This window comes from Labrus bergylta, chromosome 8 (assembly GCF_963930695.1).
Source record: "Labrus bergylta chromosome 8, fLabBer1.1, whole genome shotgun sequence".
NCBI lineage: Eukaryota > Metazoa > Chordata > Actinopteri > Labriformes > Labridae > Labrus > Labrus bergylta.
Genome location: NC_089202.1, coordinates 11,420,920 through 11,441,714, shown reverse-complemented (window position 1 = coordinate 11,441,714; position 20,795 = coordinate 11,420,920). Strand labels below are relative to the sequence as shown.

At 40.8% G+C, this 20,795-nt stretch overlaps 1 protein-coding gene across 2 annotated transcripts; it reads right to left on the bottom strand.

The window, feature by feature from the left end:
• Window positions 1-1,614: 1,614 nt before the first annotated feature.
• Window positions 1,615-20,699, bottom strand: epb41l4b (erythrocyte membrane protein band 4.1 like 4B). 2 transcript variants are annotated; one of them, XM_020651920.3, is made up of 23 exons: window positions 19,502-20,699; window positions 16,375-16,479; window positions 16,247-16,289; window positions 15,626-15,704; window positions 15,283-15,327; window positions 13,679-13,731; window positions 12,696-12,816; window positions 11,936-12,023; window positions 11,759-11,847; window positions 10,611-10,680; window positions 10,340-10,509; window positions 9,555-9,664; window positions 8,849-8,882; window positions 8,353-8,386; window positions 8,084-8,187; window positions 5,806-5,948; window positions 4,896-5,017; window positions 4,684-4,797; window positions 4,548-4,603; window positions 4,304-4,456; window positions 4,035-4,155; window positions 3,728-3,861; window positions 1,615-2,711 (listed from the first exon to the last, which is right to left on the bottom strand). In XM_020651920.3, exons 1-23 carry the CDS (start codon window positions 19,781-19,783, stop codon window positions 2,648-2,650), a joined length of 2,334 nt encoding a protein of 777 aa, XP_020507576.2. In that variant the 5' UTR covers window positions 19,784-20,699; the 3' UTR covers window positions 1,615-2,647. The 2 variants fall into 2 exon arrangements, with proteins under 2 accessions (XP_020507576.2, XP_065814255.1); XM_065958183.1 differs by lacking the exon at window positions 3,728-3,861.
• Window positions 20,700-20,795: the final 96 nt, after the last annotated feature.

Here is a 20,795-nt window from a genome sequence, read left to right as displayed (position 1 = left end):
ATACACACACATGCTATAGCAAAGAAGCTATTGTCACTCAGACACACTAAACACATTATCTGAGAGGATAGCCCTTTTTTTTTTCAACAGGCTGAAAAAGTGAAGAATGGAGAGAGCAGGAAGGGGGAAGAGAGATGGAAGGCACACAAAACCATGGCAGACCCCCTCAGGGCAGATTTGGCATTGTGTAATACAATCTTGTGCACCCCACCCAACTTGATCCCTTTTAAACACACTCATTCATTCTCCTTCACATAAAAACACAGTCTAAATCAGCATAGCAACACCATTTAATACCCATACAACAAAGCCCTAAATACTTCCCCCCCCCCCAAACCTTAATCACTTAAATTTTTCAAGATTTCCGTAAAAAAATATATTTATTTTTAACTGGTTACATACAATTTGACTCCACATAGTTTTGAAAGAAGATATTTCCCCTTTTGTCCGACAGAACTGCAACCTTGTTGGCCTAGTTTAAATAGTTTTTAGATTCCAATTCTCTCTTAAGTTTTAGAGTGTAGGCTACAACAGTTTTTGGGAACTAGGAGTGGGAGTAAATACAAATAATTTCCTCCTTAAATACAAACCAGTGCTTATTCGTGATGGTCTGAAACTTAAGAGGAAAAGTGAGGTCAGAAAAAAGGGAAAATTATATATTTTGTCCAGTTTGCCCAATGTATTGTTTTTTTTGACTCATGACATCATTTAATGTTTTCATGCAAGATTTAAAGCAATAACAAATAATATACACCAAAAGAGCAACCTCAAAATCAGGCCTGTCAAAGGAGCAATAGATGATAGATGACAGCCAAGATGTCAAGTGAGAAGAAATAAAACATTGTCTCCTTAGAATGAATAATTAAATTCCAGTGTAAAAAAAAACATTTACTTGAACCTGCATTATAACAGTGGTTAAATATATCAGACACAATTGTTTGTATCTTAAATACAACCTTACCTAGGGTTGTTTATCTTGTTAAAACATTAACTAACAGTGATGAACTCTTCATTTAGTAGCTCTTAGTTTAAACATAGTGAGCAGTCTGAATGCTAAACAGATGCACCATTTTTAAATTCGTATTCCACTCCAAAATGTATGTAAGGAATTATTTAGATTAGTAGACTAGGTTAATTTTTGCTTCCATTGAGATTTTATCATTAACATTTGTAATCAGTTGAAGAATTACAAGACAGAGGTTGCAGGATCCAGGGCACAGAGATTTGTTTTGGCTTTTTGAAGCTGGACTAAATGATTCAGCCCCTTTTCCAGCCAGTCCCTTTTTATATTTTCCCTTGTTCTACGAATAGTAGGTGATGCTTTAAAAGTCATTCGCGGCCTTCATCTTGGAGCCTCTTTCTGCACTTTATCTTAAAGATGAATTATCTCATATAAAGGTGTTCGTTGAAGGACACAACAAAGGGGAAATTACAGGCTGACTCACTACACTGTACCTGGGAGGTGTGTAGAGACAGATAACTCAGTAACATCTTTTATAACTACATTCTCTCACAGGGTGGGTGAGGCTTACACACACACTTACTACTCAGGCACGCAGGGCGAGGCTAATCCACATTCCAGTGTCAGTGCAGACACCAAAGATGCTGCCGTAGTTGTCAAACAGATAATGAGGCTTTTATTATGACCCAACCAGGGGCAGGAAAAACACAGTCAACACATACAGAACAGCAGCACAACACACGCTGCATCAGATGTGGTTGTGCTAAAACATGGGCTGAAATAAAGCTGTTAAAGAAGCAGGGTTATGAATAAAACAAAAGCTTTTGTTCCAAAAAAAAAAAAAAACATGACTTCTGAGATTGGTTGTGCATTAGGCTTATGATGAAAAAAACTGTGTGCAAAAGAATAGCTAAAGTGATCCATGATCTGACAACAGGATCAATGTGTTCACGTGCAACAGGAGCTGTGGCTGCAGATTTGTCTCCTTCTAGTGGCTGGATTGAGTCTGTAACTACCATAGACTGTAAATATTGTAGTTACGCAGAGTTCACATTCAATTTACTCTCTTCATTAAATGTATTAAAACTCCTTTGCTGAAAAGTTTCTGGCCTCTCAAAATTGATCTATGACATGAGGAAGCTATTTTGTCAGCTTATTAATTACAGCGTCTACTTAAATTTTGAACAAACTGTCTTGAAATTTAAAAATACTTTTACTTCAGCCCCTGTTTTCTTTTTTCAATGTAGAGAGCAATGCTTCAACAGTCACTGTCTGAACGCGGTTTAGCTTAGACACAGTGTTGACTAACTTAAATGGTTATTCATAACCCCAAAGCAAATCAGATAAATATTTTATCATGTAACATATTTATCATGCAGGCAGCACCAGTCACATCTGTACCTTATCTGTAAAGTGTGTGAGTTAGTCAGTCAGTCAGTCCATCTGTTTCATCTCCATTATAGTTTTAACAGTTTCAGTTTAAATATAAAGAAATGTCCTTCTGAATAGCAATTGAGCAAATATAACAATTGCCTTTATGCAAATATATATTTATAGCTGCAGGGTGTTCTATGTAAATATACAAATGTTGATTAGAGGCAACAACTTTGAGTCTTCCGTTTCCTTATTTATCACCGGATCAGGCTGTGCCTGGCAAAGATGTCAAAGGGGTCAACGATCAATGGCTCAGAGCTCTGTCATCAGGAGGGCTCTTAGTATCTTCTCTCTGTCCAATCTCATCTCCTCTCCACTGTAAACAGAAAGATCATAATCTTGTTACAGATGTTTAAGTTATAAATCTACATTAGTGCTCCTGTTTAAATGTCACACGATAAAAAAAAAAGCAGTCCTACTGTTTAAATGTCATTCACTATAATGTAAACGGTTTCTCTGAGAGGGAAATCCTCCTTTTCAAGGGAGAAATGGACAAAAATGCAGTTTAACTAAATGTTGGAAACAAAAATGATCACACAAAAAAGCAAAAGAGTTCAACTGTTTTAAAGAGATATATCATAAAAAAAGGAAAATGAGAAGAAACAATGTAAAGCATAAAGGTTAGCCAAACTAAGGAGGCTAGCATCAAAACTTGATTTGCTAGAGGCAGGAAAGACAGGGCAGGCAAAGCACTAGATCCCCATAACAAGCAAGAGTGCTAGTTTAAGTTCACGTTTTCACAAATTACTTTATAAAAAATTGTTTTATAAATACAAGTATTTGTGTGTTAGTTTTATAGCAAAGTGTAGGCCTGCACTATCCAGTTGAGATACTTAAGTTAGGCTTACCTAAAATAACAATCTAGTCTAGAAAAATGCCAAAAACAATAGGCTACGATTAAATCAAATGCATTTCCATTTGAAAGTTTCTAATGTTTTTCTTGGTTTATTATTCTACAGGAATGAAACTGGTTAAAATGATGGAGTAGGTTAGGTTATATGCATTTGATAGGCTTATATTAACAAATAATTGTTTTAGTATTTTTCTAAGCTCAGATGTCAAATTTGGGATAGCTTCGGCCTATCCGTCATAAAGTTCTGATCCCTCACTCTCTGTCAGACAAAAGAGGAGGACTTTAAGACATCATGTGGGGTATCATAAGAACCATCAAATTTTTACTTTTGATAATTAATGAGATTCATAGATTATTAGAACAGCATAAAGTTAATTGATGCCAGATATCTGGTAGGCCTATGCATATGAACCATCAGGCTTTTTTTTTTTGTTAGGCTAGAATAACTGTGTGACTCTGATGAAACATGGAGTGTTTACCTGTCATTTTGTTCAGCAAGGTAAGGGACCAGGTGAGGGATGGAGCTACGATAGTATGAAGGAGAGAAGTGGGGAGAGGGCAAAGGAGAGGGACAGCATGGACCACCCAGCTCCAGGGCCGGCATATTATCCGCCTGGAATACACGTCAATGTACACACATACAGACACACGTCCCTTTTGTGTAGTTACAGGTGATGCTTAAAGACTAATCTGATGCAAAGTAAGTAAAGCGTTGTGCATAAAAATATACATGCATTTAAAAAACATTTTTTAAAGTGTGTAGGCATGAAATACAGTGTGTGTTACCTGTGGGTATATTGATGGCTGGATCTGTTTGTCCAATGAGCTTGTAGATCCTGACTTCACTGTACTCTGGGAAGAGATGGCTGCAAGTGCTTCTGGGAGATTATCCTCATCTTCATGGTTACTGGTGAGCATCAAATTTAGAGAGAATGAGTCTCACATGAGCTGCAGACTGTTGTGAGAAAAATGTCAGAATGGAGATAGCATTTCTTTTGCATGAAAGATTTATGTCCAAAGTGCAATATCAGTCATCATAGGTGGTGTGTACTTACAAGCTGAACTGTCTGACCAGTCGTTTTCGGCGGGCGGTGCTTGTGTTGGATTTTGACTGTTGTGTCTCTGAGGTGAGGTTTCGGTCATGCCGATGTGGTGTTTTGTCTGCAGTCAAACTGGACGCAGCCGAGTCTTGGGACGAGCTCTGATATCTGAAGACAAGAGTTTAAAAAGAGCATTTAGTTTTAATAAGCACGAATAGAGACTTGAGTAAAAAGGTGTAGATAGGATGAGAAAACTGGCCTGTCATTCAGGGTCTGGTTTGAGTTCTTGCCTCTAGGGGTCGTTGGTGCTTCCTTCTGCATCACATAGGAGAAAAGGACATTGCTTTTAGCTACTCTGCAGAAGGATTAGAGTTAGATGAAAGTTTGTTACTCACCCTGAAAGCTGCCTCCATTTGGGCCTTAAGGATGTTACACTTAAGATGGTCAGGGTGTATCGCCGGAGATGCAGGTGGGTGCAGAGATTTTTCTGACAGCTGCTTCTCTTCTCCCTGGCAGCGGAACAGAGCAGGAAAGAAGGTTAAGAAACTGGGGCAAGTTCTTACTGTGAGAAAAATGGGAAAACAAGCATGTGGGTAAAGTGGTTGACCTTGTTGTCCATGTTGATGTGCAGTGAGGGCCAGGGTGCAGAATCACTGTCTGACTCCAGAGCCTTGAGCAGAGACTGAGAGATGTCCAACTCATCTGCAGGGCAGGGAGGGGCTCGACACTCTGATTATAGAAGAGTGTGGAGTTATAGAATAAATTGTTTTTTGAAAAAGGTTTTATGAGAGAGAGAAAGCTAAATCAGTATCTACATCTTTCAAAAGTCTCTATGTGTTAAATTAATAAGTAAAATTATCAACTTTGACAGTTGCCTTTGTACACAAACTTAACAAAGGAGTTAAGACAGAAACAATCTCAGAAAATGAAAAAGATTTTGGTAAAAAAGGGGTCAATCATCTAAATGTCAAAAGCACAATTTCCCCATTGAACCCCAGTGGTAGAGGGTCAGAAACAAAATTTCGCAAAACTCGGCAGCAGCAGTGATATTCAGATAGAATTTCTGGCTATACATATAGCTTTTCCCAGATTTTACACCCCCCATTAAAAAATGACATAATTTCTGCAGCAAAATATTCATATTCATATAATCTTCCACTGCATTAGGTTTATGGTCAAAGTTCTAGCAATATGTATATTTACATATCTGCCTAACCTAATTTGTCTGCATGGCTAGATATGCCTGGGATCAGAGAAAGGAAACAACCTGGTGAAATATAAAAGAAACTTCCAAGATGACAAGATAGTAGGTTTGATAGATTCCCAACAGATCTATCTAAATCAACTTGTGTAAGAGTAAAATGAGACTTTGACTCTATGTAAAATCTTTCTTTAAAGTAGGAAATAAAAGTTTTTGTGTGATTTGCTAACCAGCATACAGCTACAAACATGTCAAGTGCATCAGTGTACTATAGAGTCATATCACAGATCTGCAGACAGACACTGAGAGTACTCACTGTTCTTATGCGTGTGCGTGTGGCAGAGCGTGTCCTGGGTGTGTGTGTGGCGGCGGTGATGGTGGTGGATCTTGCTGGAATACGAAGTCTCATTCTCCTCGACACTGAACTGATGGTCTGAAGCAGGACCGCTCAAAGGGAAACTGAAGATGGCATGTGATCAAAACAAATACCCTTCAACAAACCTTCAACTTAAACTGTCTCTTTTATGTCATTATGCTCGTGTGTTCCAACTAAATCGTCTTTGACTAACGTCTGACCATTCTAACTCCTTCAATTCACTAGAAATTAATAAGAGAGAATATTACTATAAACAAATTGGGCTTAAGTTATAAAACAAATGACAGATTTTTTTATTTTTGCAATGAAAAATATTCTGTTTATTCACAAATTAAAATGGCAACATCCCTAGGCAAATTGTGATTCTAATAAACACATTAACATAAATTACATACATTGGCCACATTGTCTGTAAACAGTTGATTCTCATATCGTAACCTGCTGTAAGTTCGCGCAGATTCCTTACTTTTTAAAGCACAACACCATATATGACTCTAGTCTAGTTCATGCTTCTGTATCACACTGAACTATATGCTGTACGTCTTCAAGCAGCTTAATCCCTAAACCAGCAAACAGAACATTTCACCTGCTGAGATTAACCTCATTGACACTTACAATCACTCAATTTCACCTAAATTAAAGAGATTTGGATAAATTAGTTGTCACAAACTTTCTGAGTAGTCTACATATCCAGGCACTGGAAAATAAATCACACCTACACAGAAATGCTCAAGCCAAACCAAGATAAAGTTTCTCATGTGTTATGTTGTTTTTTTTTAAGTGTATATCAGTCTTACACTGTATATCTATATATGAAGGATTAAAAGAGAGTATTTGTGTTGGAGGGATGTGAAACAGGTTGAGGGGACATTCAGATACTCATTAAGGCAAAAGAAACTGACTGTGCATCACACGTAAATAAATTAGTGGGTATTTCAGAATTAGTGTTAGGATTTGACCGACTAGATTTGCGAGATAATCCGGGATAATCATGCTCCATCTTTTGGAACCAAGCCTTAAACAGGGGGGCTTTGGGGAAGTATAATGATGCCATTGTATTGGTGAGTTTGCTGTGGACTACAACTTGATCCGTCATTTAGCCCAAATTCATGTAGGTATTAGTAATTTGGAATTAACTTTATGCTAAATGAGGTACTAGTAGGTCCTCTTGGCAATGTACCCATTGATGTAAAAACACATATACTTCCAGATTGCTTTAATGAAAATATGTTTCTTTGAGAGGATCTGTAGTTATAGGGTGCAATTTTTTCCCACCAGATTTATGGCCTTGGTTCAAATGGAAAGTAAATAATGACATCCTCGCATAGTTTAAGTCACTCTGAGTCTTAAGTTATTTTTTATTACATCTGTTTGTCCAGATTTGACTGAGACCCAGAGAAGGAGTGCTGAGGGTATAGAGATCCTCAACTGCCACCATCAGCTATGGGTCACTGTGATCACCTGGGTACAGTACAATCACTCGCTACAGGTTGTTTCAGAACATTATTAAGCGTCCGTCCCTTTCATCTGATGCAGTGTCTTTGCCTTACGTATCATTCTTAGTGTCCCCCCCCTTTAACTCTCCCTGGGTGCCACATGAAGGGAGTTTGTCTGGTGAAGGTGAAGGTGAACACATGACGAGACGTGACAAATAGATGATGACAGAGGTTATGAGGATGATGTACAAAGTATTTTTTTCTTCCTTTAAGTCCATCAGCAGAGCTTCCTTTTTTGGGACACCAGTTTGTGTTAAGTCTCAGAGTTAAGAGTCTGGGTTTTGAAAACAGATTCCCAGCTCAAACAGGGGTCAGAATGCAGTCATGACCTTATCCCTGTAAACCACACTGATGGATCCTGGGAAGGTGCCACTGGTTCGCTTGGGGGCGGGAGGATGACTGGACATGGGACCTGCTGCCTCAACAGAAGGCCTGGGTATGACAGGGAGATGAGGACACACACACACACACACACACACACACACACACACACACACACACACACACACACACACACACACACACACACACACACACACACACACACACACACACACACACACACACACACACACACACACAGTGGTAGACAAGACACAGACACATGAGGTGTATGAGTGATATGATAAATGGTGAAATAATAAACAGTGTTGTGGAGGAAAAAACGCAAATGAGTGTTTAAATAGAAACTTGCCCTTCTGTCGAGAAGCGGGTCTTCTTACCTGTGTGGCGGTGTGTGTCCAGAGGGCTGCAGGTACACTGGAGGTGTAAGAGCAGGGTGGGGCGGGTGCCACGACTCTTTACCAATAGGGATGTTGTGTTGGTACTGGAGGGGAGGAGAGAAGACAGATTGAAAAGCAGCTTAAATTAAATGTTGTCACAAGGCCGGAGTCAGATCAGCAGCAGCTGTAGCGTGCGCGTGCGCGTGCGCGTGCGCGTGCGTGTGTGTGTGTGGCATGTGTGTATATTTGGGTTATCTGAAGTCACTCACTGGATGTAGGCTGGGTGTAGGGCTGGCGTGAGAGCTGGAAAAGAATGAGAATGATCACTAATAGCAGAACAAAAACAATAACTGTCAGCATTTCTTTAGTTTGAGCATGTTTACTGATCACCACTTCTTATTTTAGTAACAAAGGACTATTTTAGTCTTAGATGTCAGAATATCTAAGCAGTTTTTTTCTTATTATCTTTGAGTTGAAGACTAACTGGTTCAAAGCATCTTACAGTGTGCACCTTTGTTTTATCTAACAAACAAAAAAAGGAACAACAAATAAAATGCCTATATAAATGAGCAGATAACTAGGGGATTCACCATGACGTGAGCAAACCCGACAACATTCATCAAATATGTTGCCTTTGAGTTGTGTAGCCTTTTAAAAAAAATTAAGGTAAGAGGATAAGGAATAAGTGTCAAAAAAATAATGTCAATGTTCATGTATGTACTACAGTATGTATAGCTGTGGGTGTTTTGTGTGTTTTTGTTATACCTGATATGTGATGGCTTTGCTGGTGAACGGATATCTGAAAGAACAGGACGCAATATTAGTTCGAGACGAGCAGAAAAAAGGAAACCACTTTGTCTATTTATCTTGATCTGCTTTTTTTTATTGTGTGTCCAGCTGTTTTTTTTAAAAACCAGTCTTTGGATTCTCATTTTTCACCAACCCTTGAATCTTCATTCATTTCTTTATAACAGGGCTCAAAGACAAAACCGTCAGACAAATAGAAGGTGTGTGGACGTCAGCACTGACAGCCCCGAAGTAAATACAGTCTACAGTCTGCACTTGATCATTCATGTATGATAGAGAGAAAGAGGCTTGTGGGCTTGTGAAGCTGCTGTGGATCACAGAGGGGGGCAAGTGTGGAGGAGTGATGAGTGCTGCAGGTGCCTCTGACAAAGTAGAAGGGTGACACTTAAGTGAAACAACCGGGCACTTTATTTTTTAAAGAAAAATAGCTTTTTTGAGTTTCCTGAACCTGTTGAACCATCCTTTATTTTATATTTCTCGATAAAAACTGTCAATTTTACAGGCTCTAGTTTTTCGTTTACAATTAAAATGATTTGCTCAACAGCCACTTTGGACTAAAAATGTGTTATTAATTAGAATGCATTAAAACGGTAAGTGACCTTCATGATATAACACACCCAGGTGCATCAACAAGTGCTGTTGCCAGCGTGGTGATAAGACTCACCTTTGCCCAGCGACTGGGTGCGGGAGGGATATCTTTTGCTCGGCCGCCTCTCAAACGTGCTGGCTCTCCTCAGTCTGCCTCCATGAGTGGCCTGATACTCTGTCTTACCACTGAGAAATAAGCACACATCCGAAGGTGAAAGGGTTATTGTACTTTGACCACAATGCACTATGACCTCAGGTAAATTTTACATGTCAAAATCAGTGCAGTCATAGTTTACTGCAGGGTAAAAATGTATATGTTTAAAAATAAATTAGCCCACACCTGAAGCTAAAAAAATACCAAAAACGTGAATAAAGTTGTCAAAAAAACAAGTCAGAAATATGTGAAATAATTATTCCACTTCCAGGAAAGTGGCACTGGTGTATTTTTAATACAATAACATATTACACTTTACAGCTGTTCCAGTTTTTACTCAGAGCACCTGTAGTATTCAATCCACCAACTTGAATATAAAACAGACTTCACACTGCTTTTGCTCAGCTGCTCTGACAAATGACAAGAAGTGCCGGTCAGGACTTTCTTTGACCATCTCTAATAATTGTCAGAAGAAAACAAACAATATGAAGGGGATATTTCAGTCGCCTTAGGAACAGATTCATGTAACCATGGATACACTGTATCCATAGATACAAAGGTTTTATGTGACACACTTTCCCCCTGTGCTAGTATCAGTCCTGGCCCCATCTACCTGAGCGAGCGAACTACTTATATACATCTTCAGCACATTTTCAGCACTCAATAACACACAGTAAAGTATAAGTGAGTCTGTTTAAGTGCTCTACCTGAATCGGAAACGTGACCCGAGCCGTGTGAAATCGCTGTGGCCGGCCTTGCCTGTGGTTGGTTGACGCAGCCGGAAGAACGAGTGGCTCTCCACCGCACACTTCCACAGGTGTTTACAGCTCTTGGCACTGGCCAGCTGAAACACAAATGTGTGCTCCTGCTCACGACCCTGCGAGGTCAGGAAACAACCTGTTAGCCACCTGATGTGTGTGTTTGTGTGCATGGGCTTCTTTTCAGTCAAAGGTGAGCCTGTGAGAGGATAGGACAAACCTGATCATCATCCTCCACCACGACCAACGTGAGTCGACTCTTTTTAAAGTCCAGCAGAGTGATTTTGGGCCTGAAACACACACAGAGACACACAAATCAAAGATCCTTTACGCCTCAAAGTCTGACCGATATTTCATTGTACTCCCAACCTTGTCTACCTACATCAGACATACAGTAGATGTGCATATGTGACATAAACCAAAAAAAAATGTGTTGGGGGGGCTTTAGCCTTTATTTGGAAAGGACAGCTGAAGATAGAGAGAAAAAGTGGGGAGAGAGAGTTGGTGCACCAAATAGAGTCAGGATCTGCAGTTGCACCTGTGACCAGTGCGACAAAGGCTATAGCCTCTGTTCATGGGGCGTCTACTCTACCAACTGAACTAGCCAGCACCTAAACTAATATAAGGTGAATTGTCTACAGTAAGACCTCTTCCTTCACTTGTTCAAAAGTAGTCAGCAATTTATGGTTTTATTGATGAGTGGATGAACTACGAAATGTTAAACTAATTCATTTTCACTGCTGTTAACATTGAAAGCTCAGGAGCCAGATGGCATGATGCATTTTGACAATTCAGTATATGTTTTAAATGTTAAAATAAGGATATTGTAAATGTTAGTGGTAACTGTTTCATCTTGTGTGTTTGTGACATAATAAAATAATTCTTTAGGTAGTGCCACAAAAATTAAATGTCAAGGAATTCAAAAAAGTTTTGAGAGGATTTATTTTGAATTACAATACTTGAAGACTGATTTTAATCTACAATGACAAAAGTTGCTTGTTTTTTAGGTCTTCTTAATGACAGGCCTTTTCTATAGTTCTAGAGATCCATGAAAAATGTTGAAGACACATCCTGCCTTGGAGGAGGGTATGAAAATTGTTGCGTCCGAAGAAAATCTTCAACAAAAGTGTTGTGCCCCTCCCCTATGATGCACATGACGCACGAGCTAGCGAGCAGGGTCATCTCTGTTTATATGTAAAAATATGCTGACATTCAATATAGGTTAATTCATCTGAAATCAGGATTCATAAGTCATTCCCTAACTGCCATTTTTAAAGACACATGTTAAAATGCACTTTACTATTTGTTTTAACTCAGCTTTTAAAGGTTCTCACCTAAGGAAGCTTTAGATCAGAGATGAGTTCTTACCAAAAGAAAAGGCCGATTTTGTTGGAGCCTTCAAACACTAAGATGCCAGTAGGAGTGAGACCAAGTGCGTATTCTCCTCCATCTCTGCCCTGAAAACACAGCGCACATCTTTAGACACACTCTCTAACACACCTGTAACACAGTGACACTTCTTAAAAATCAAACACACAAACACACCTTTACAAAGTGCATATCCACTCCGTAAAGCTCCAGCCACTTGCACTTGTTGAGAAACGAGATCTCTGCTTGCGATGGGCTTTGTCCCCTGCGGATGTAAAAATCAGACACCACGATGAGTTTTCACAACACCAACATCACTCCCTCCCTCACCTCGTCACTGACACTGTGACAAAGACATGTATCATAAACGACACTTCATGACCTCTGCTGGGAAAAGGTGTTAGCTCTAAGGGACATGCTGAGAGTATAACCTTCCCTGACTCAGACTTCTTGTGTGTAAGGATGACTCTGCATGTCGCATGGCTCCATCAATGTGTCGCTCAGTCAGCCCAGTGGAGCGCAGCATATGTGAATGTAATCTAATCCGAGATGGGAGCAATCAGACTGGGTTAAATACTGCTCCGAATCAATCAAGACCCTCCAGGGATTAATCCCTTAATCCTTCATACAGGCCAGTGAGAGAGAGGCAGAGGAGGAGGAGGCAGGAAGGGAGGGAGAGTGAAATTTAGACACCCTCATCAGGGAGGACGCTGGCGTGGGAAGTAAGCAGCAGAATGACTCCCTCCCTGCTATGTGCTCTGCTTTTTTGCCCCAGTATTTTCATCCACTGAGGCGATCAACCTGCCATAGGTCAAATCACTGCTGGACGCCCACCATGAAGTATCAAAATGTTCACATGTTTTTCTGTTTTATTGGTCTAATTTCTGAAATCAGAAATGTAGCCTGACAATGAATTCATGACAACTTACAAACTTACCTGAGGTCCAACCACCTGCCGAAGATGGCTGCCTCCATGGCCTCGCTTTGTTTGGGAGAGAAACGAAACTCTGACACCAGCACAGGAGAGTGTTCCAAGGGGTCACAGTCTCCCAGCTCACCTGAAAATGGAACAAGAAGTTCACAAAAACGGATACAAACAAGTAACAGATGGGTAGCGCCAAACAGAAGTCTATATAGTCTGCAACATGAACTTGGTTTAAAGATGAAATGACACAATCTCCATTTAAATAAACCAAATCACATCATTACTGTAATACTGGTAGCTTTCTTAGGAATTAAAGATGCTGTGTAACTGTCATGCTTTGAAAGTTGGACTGTACATTTTTCCCTTACATTTCTTGCTGTAACACGACCATTTGCTATAGTGCAGTAGTTTTCACTTGCAGCAATTATATGAACATGCTATAGCATTTTACATAAAAGAAACTGTAGCTAATCCACTGCAATCATTTCATTAGTTTTCCAACCATTTACTTGGTTTTACTTAACACACGTTGGTGCATCCTAGGACACTTTGACATCTAAGATTTGAGGTTAGGCTACAGACGAGCAACCTTTTCAATGCACTAAATCCACCCTGCATCCCTCTTAGCTCTGTCATCATCCATTTTTGTTTGATTTCAGATCAAACTCTTTTGTACGATTTGGTCAAAAAAAAGCCTACACTCTGAGAAAGAGTTCTGAAACAAGTCTCTGCTCCCAACTGCTTTACCACCGCATGTCAAATTTCATAATAAATAAATAATCAGAATGTATAAAAGTTTTAGATTTCAATTCTTCAAGTAAAAGTTCACACCACCGCGTAATGAATGTTGATTAATACCCTCTCGGTACATCTAAATTTAATCAAAATGCTTTGGAAAACAGTTCACAGTGATGTGAAAGATGCATGATTCATAGGCATTAGTGAAAAACAAAATGAAATAAGTAAATATAAATGAGTGTATGAACTCTACTTACTTTGTAAACAATATGCTGCCAGCTCAACTGAGTGATCATACGGACATTTCAGCCTGATCAAAGAAAAGGAGACACAGGTGGTGAGCTGCATTCATAAACGTGTTGGAAAGACATAAAAGTATCTGAATGCCCTACACTGTGCATGTGTGTGTGTGTGTGTGTGTGTGTGTGTGTGTGTGTGTGTGTGTGTGTGTGTGTGTGTGTGTGTGTGTGTGTGTGTGTGTGTGTCAAGGAGGAGAGGAGCAACCCTTTTCCTAAAATAAGCAACCCTCTCCTGTTCCTGATCTTGAGCTTTATAATAGAGCTGGACTCTGGGGATCCATGGCCCAGATAAAGCCGGGAGGAGGGAGTGGGGTAACATGCTGTCTGTGTGTGTGTGTGTGTGTGTGTGTGTGTGTGTGTGTGTGTGTGTGTGTGTGTGTGTGTGTGTGTGTGTGTGCGCGCACAGGTTTGTGTTTATGTGCGTGAAAAAGCATGCTCCACTGTACAGAAGTCCCCAGAAAAACTGTAATGTAGGTGACCTGTGTGGAAAATACCACAGGTATGTGTGTGACTATAGTTGGTTTGACTCTACCTGGGAGATCTGGAAGACTTCATAGATTAGGGGAGCACTTCTCTCACCCTCATGGGGAGATCATTTTTGAAACTGCACGTGGATGTTTTATTCTTTTCCAGTTAGGTTATGTCAAGGTCAAATTAAAACATTTTTGCCACAGCTTGATGGCATTAAATATTTTTCTCCTAAAAACCTATCTTTAGCAATCTATTTAACACTTTCACTTTCACAAGACTTACAGGTATCAGTAATTATTTACTTTTACGTAAGCAAGCAGTCTGAGACTCTTTGTCTCCATGATGAATTATTAATAGCAATAATGCAACATCAGTGTTTTTTTTTTCCATTTTCTCTTTTTGTTTGGACCAGTAAATCTTGATTATTCGTGAGGAATGGCCTTACTTGTTTATTAGATCCAGGAACTATGTTGACAAAAGCACCTCGTGCTATTTGTCAGACATTCTGATGTAATGCTTTGTTAACCCTTTCTCTCTTGTTTATTTCTTTCTTGAATCCTTTTAGCTTCCTGCCTGCATTTTCTCTCTTTCACTCACATTCACACCCAGCATGCCTAACATATCTCCCCTTTATCAAGTGGCTCATCAGCTCAGGTGACACATCTTCTTCCAGGCCTCCATTAAAACCTGTACCTGATCTGTTTATTACCTACTTTCTCCAAAGAGCCTCGAGTCTCCTCTCCCTCATCAATAAATTCTTAGGTTTAACTTCTGAAAACAAGATCACTCTAATGTCTGTCCAATGAGCTTTAAACCAGTTATATTAGCTAAGCATAAAGATTAGAAACAGAGATTAGGCTCTTTACAAAAGCTCATAATGAAATGACAGACAGTTGACTTAATGTAACACAGAAATTGTTCAATTTTTAAACCTCTGTTTTTGAGGAATTGAAAGGAATTTTGTAACATAAATTAGAGAAATGCGAGCTGTTTCTTCTTCTTACCAGTCTGTTAAAAAAAGGTAAGCTATTCTTTACTGTATGTTTTTACGTGTCAGATTGAAGTGCATTAAAATCGATAAAGGAACTTACTTTCCAGACAGAATATCTTGTCGAAGCTGCAACACAAACAGATACCTGTTGGTGTGAGGAAAAAAAGAGTGAGAGGCTGAACGTGGACATAAATCAATTGAAGTATCACTGGCCTACCCTCCTCTCTAACACATCATTTGTTTTAACAAGTCTCTGTCCGTTCGGCCTTGATTTGAATCTGCCCACAGCAGCAAAGTAATTAGCCCAACATCCCCCTTGGACCTCTGCATGGGTCCCTGGAGAAAACTGTGTGTTTTACTCTGTGTGTGTGTGTGTGTGTGTGTGTGTGTGTGTGTGTGTGTGTGTGTGTGTGTGTGTGTGTGTGAGTGTTTGAGATTTTTACCTTGTAAATTCCTCTCGCAGGTTATTTGGCTCTGAAGAGTAAAATTTCACTCTAAAGAACAGTCTGTATGGAGGCCCATCTGAAATAAAGAAATATGGGGAGATAGACGGGGAGAAGTGTAAAAAACAAGTTAGTCAGTCAATAAGACATGAAATGATTAGGAAGTATATTATCAAAATCAATCAGATCAAACCTAATTTGATTATTTTATCCACTTTATATTAGTTTTTCCTTTTACCATCTCTGTCCACCAGGTCATTTGACTTATTCACCCACATTTTTGTACCCTTCTTTTTTATGCTGCTTTTCTGTTTCACTTCTACATGAATCAGACTTTTCTTTTAGAGAATTTCTCACAATGAAAAAAGGAGCAGCGGACAAGTAGAACATCATGAACCCATCTATTCATGCCCCCTGTTAGGAGCTGGTGAGCAAACAAGGCTTCGGCTCCTAATGCACGTGCTAATTACCATGTCAACAATGGATAATGCGACACCTGATCCTCACTCACCTGCTTCTACATGCACTTACTGCATGCATATACAGCATGCTGCAGATTTTCCAGCACACACAACACAACACAATAATGGCTCACTTTGAAAACAGGTGGCATGGCCTTACCTCGGATCTGTTTCTTTATAAGCTTGGTCATGTCCAGCCAATGCTGAAAGAGAGAAAGAAAAACATAAGGTGAAAATGGGAGACCACATTAAGGTCTAACACGACAGAATTAAGATCTTGTTACTCACTGAGACTTGTTCTGTGTCCATGAACTGCAACCCAAAGTAGTCCGTCTCAACCAGATCTATGTGATACATGATCTGGTCAAAAAGGTCCTGGCCTTTACACTTACTCTGCAAAAGAACAAATAAAAGACCAAAAGCTTGAGCTGGTTGTTTGTTTATAGAAATCTATCTTCCATGGTTACCAGAACCAGACAGAAATATCAGTTTCCTGATATCAGTACGCCAATCACAGATATATTTATGTTAGCATATATCTTTGGAGATGTGTGCTGATGTGAAAACTTTTTCCCCCATAAGGAATAATGCAGAAAAGGAATGTTTGGGGTGACTTATTGAGTGAGAAATATTGTCATTACACAGTTTTTGCCATTTGAGCAGACGCCAACTCGAAAGCTTAAAGTACTCTCTGTGGAGCACATGTCACAGAGCATCACAGCTAAGCAGATTAATGGATTCCATAGAACTAGTTGACAGCATATAATAATTTTAAATACTCTTCGATATGTTTTAAGAAAGCAGCCTTCTGAGGACCTTTTCAAAGTCATATCAGTGTAAAACCCACAAAGAAAATCTATTTTCATTCAAGCTCATGAACTCCTTGTCGGCCTTTTCACACATGCCCTCCTGAAAATTTCAAGAGAGTTTCAGGAGGGCCCTGCTGCTGAAATCCTCATGACTTGCTCTTTCACAAGTCTGTCAAAGCCAGGATATAAAGTTAAAAGGACGATGCAGAAGTCACAGTGTGACAATAACAATATCTCAAGGATGGGAAATGAAACCACGGTACATTTTTTCTGCATATTACCTGCTGCATTCATTCAGTTCATTCCAACTTCTTTCAGAAATTTTGCTGTGTGGCTGGTAGTAAAAAGTCAATATATACCAACAAATGGACTGAAACCTTGCAGCTCAATCCAGGAAACTTTTAATAAATACTCAGGAGTTTTGTGTGAAAGTGCTTAAATCAGCTGCCAGATCTCCTGTAGGTGTATAAATCCCTCTAAATTCTTTTCAGACTAAAAATTGTCAAACTTTGTCAGGCTTTAGGATTGAAGCTGAGAATTGATCTCTTTAAATTAATTGAATCTGTAAACCAGTCAGGTGGATCCTGGATGTACCATCAAATTAGCCATGAAAACAAATCACAAGCAGACTTGTTGTCCAAAAGCAAAATGATTTGAGGTGGAATGTGAAAGTATTTGTTTGTGTGATTGTGGGTGTACATCTTGGTCATAATGAGAAGAAACAACCCGTAAGGTAAAGGCCATCATTCAAGCTTTTGGCAAAAACAGACACACAACCAAGAACTTGAGTCACTGCACTAAAGCAGAACGGCAGTAGCAAGATTTTGTTCCAAACTCGAGCAGATCATTCTCATCGCCCTTTGTGAAGACCTCACCCCGGCCTGACCCATATAACACACAGTGGGTGTGTAGAATGATAACAACATTGTACTTTAGATCCTGATAGCCCGCGTAAACTTGTGTAAAAAAACTATGAGGAAATCAGTGGTATTAAGTGACTGGAGACAGAAGGAAAACAAAACAAAAAAAAAACAACAGAATGCGCTTGCTCATTCTGCAGCAGGCTGATTGAAATCATTGCCAGTATCACAAACAGAGAGTTGATATTTAACTGCTCCCCTTTCCTTTTTTTGTGTTTTGGCTTCACTCAGCCTCAAGTGACAGACTAATGAGCTCGTATAGTTGAGTTTCAGCTCTTTTCAGTGCACCTGACATGAACAAACTTGTTCCTACACACCTGTGACTAAGCCGGCCAGCTTGACAAGCCCTTTGTCGTTTCATTATTGAAACGGCAACACCTCAGAAGACGCTGTGGCTTTTTGTTATTGCTGTAATCTCCCTGCAGGTAGGTAAGAGACACACTCTCTACCCTGAGAACACTATACACTCAGGCCGGAGGTGACGCATGCATGCTACAGCTTTGGTGACACACACAACCTTCAAAATGACAACCTTTTTATGAGAAGCCACTTACGCACGAATGCCCACACACTCGCTAATCAGCCCACCTGCCCCCTCGCACACTCGTGGCGCTCGTTTGTGACACAGTGTCCCCACAGTGGAAAAATCTGATCTGGGAGTTAGGGAATTCAGGGAGACAGAGGAAGGTGGATGGAAGAAAGAAAAAAGAAAAAAGGAGGAGGAGAATGTAGAAGGAGGAAGATGAGAAGGCAGAGTGTGAAAGAGTTAGATGATGAGCAAGGGGAGCAGGCCACAGAGGGGGTGTGAAAGAAGATTAGGAGTGGAGTAAGAGGGGGAGAGATTGCTGGTAGAGGATCAGATACAGTAGAATAGAGAGTAAAATAAAAAAAGTGAGAGGGAGATGCTGTGGGAGAGCAAACACGAGGGTGCAGCTTCAGGTCTGTCTTCCCGGTACTCAGATTTCCCTGCAGTCAGAATGGGGAAGTAATGTGATGGACTGGCTGATCATAACACCATCTGGAGCTGCACCTCTTACTGTACCGGAAGAGACCCACTCGCCAACACACACTAATGCAATATAGGCCACCATGGTACAACTTTTTAACCTTATCTGTGTGACATCTTATCTGCTGACAAATGCAATTCAGACGCACTTTTTTTTTGTTGCTGAATTAAAGTCGAGATGCTACTTTTAGAGATCTGTATAACTGATTATTTTTGTCGTTGTTTAGCCAAGCCTAATTAGAGGTCCTTAAGTTTCTTAATTTATTTGCAATCAAACCACAACTCCAAAATGAAAAGGAGACATGCAGAAAATCTTCACATTTCAGAAGCAAGAAGGAGCTATTTTAAGCATTTTGCTAGTAAAACTGAAAAAAAGTACTCCCTTACATGCACCCACTTCAGGATGCAACTCAGCTTTTACTATCCTTAAAATGTAGTTGTTAGAATTCAGATTGAAAAGGAAAATGAAATGGGGAAGTATTGCAAACTAAATTCCAGCAGCAGTAATCCTGTCTCATTTACTTGCACGGGACCACCAGAAACCCCTGTGATGTCACTAAAGGGGCCACACTTGGACACACAACTGACCTAGACTACCACCTATAGTCCTGCTCCATGCACTCTGTTTACACACTGTGCCGGTCAGTGTAAACACACCGGACAGGCTTCAGCGCACTCACAGGCAAATCCACATTGACATCCGACCCGTCCAGCAGCAGCACGCGGCAGGTGATGGTGGTCCTCGCGGTCCCTGCCGCCGGGATGTGGACCGACGCCCCCCCTGTCACCACGGCGGGCGCGTGAACGACCTGCTGCTGATGGGCCAGGAGCAGAGGGTTCCCGGTCACCCCTCCTGCTCCACCTCCTTCTCCAATCCCTTTGCCGTCCCGTTCGTCCCCCTCTCTAGTCTGAAAGCGGCTCCGGGAACGGCGGCTAAACGTCCGGCGCAGAAAGCCCATCATCTTCCTGATCCACAAGGCGAGGAGGTCCGCGTAGTGTCCGTGAAAGCGGCTCCGTGCAACAGCCTGTGAAGCCGGGGTCCTGATCCTGCTGCGGCCGCCTCCTCCCCCTCGTCCTCCACAGGGCGAGGAGTCTCTCAGCTGGCTCGGAGGACACTTCAGGGCTCCGATCGGCTCCTCAGGCTGGGTGTCGGCAACAGCGGGGGCACTCCGGCCGCATACTAATGAAACTAAAACAAATCGACCACCGTGAAGCCAACCAGTTGATTTCTAATCATTGAGCCGGGTGTGGACGACAGGACTGTTACGGAAATACAAGCAGCCCTCCTCCTCCCCCTTGTCCTGTCCTCTCCCGTGCACCTGCCTCCTGCTCTGCTCGCTGTTGCGACTCTAAAATCCCGGAGAAATCCCGTACGACGCTCCGCGGGTCCGGGGAGGGAGGAGGAAAGTCTTGACACCTCTGGACCCCGGCCGGACCTCGGTGGTTGTTGTTGTTTTTTTTTTGTTTTTTTTTCCACACCGAGCAAACCGAAACTAGACTACCTCTCAGGTAAAAGTCAACCAACGAAACTGGGCAAACAGAGTGAACTGCGCCTGCGTAAACAGCGCAGAACAAACTTCTGGTCCTCACTGAAAAAAACGACCCATCAGAGACTGACAACCAGCGCCACCTGTCTGTCACGGGCCCGTCAGGCGTGGGAATATTTCAGAGCAGATTAGTGGTTCCCAAGTGGTCCAAGGTGCCCCAAGGCCCGTTGAATTCTTTTTTTTAGTTTATACAGTGCTTTGTATTTGGTGTCTTTTATATTGTAAGCTTTTTTTTTATGTGTCTTAACTGGACCATGAGTCTCTTCCCCAAACACCCCTTCATGACTCATTTAAAAAATGAATAATTTTCACACTGAAATATATTTTTCTAGCTTTTCAGTAATATTTTGAACATCATCTTCACAAGCTGAAAGAGGTAGCCTTCAATTGTCCCCCAAAACACATCTTAGTTTTTGTTGCATTGGCT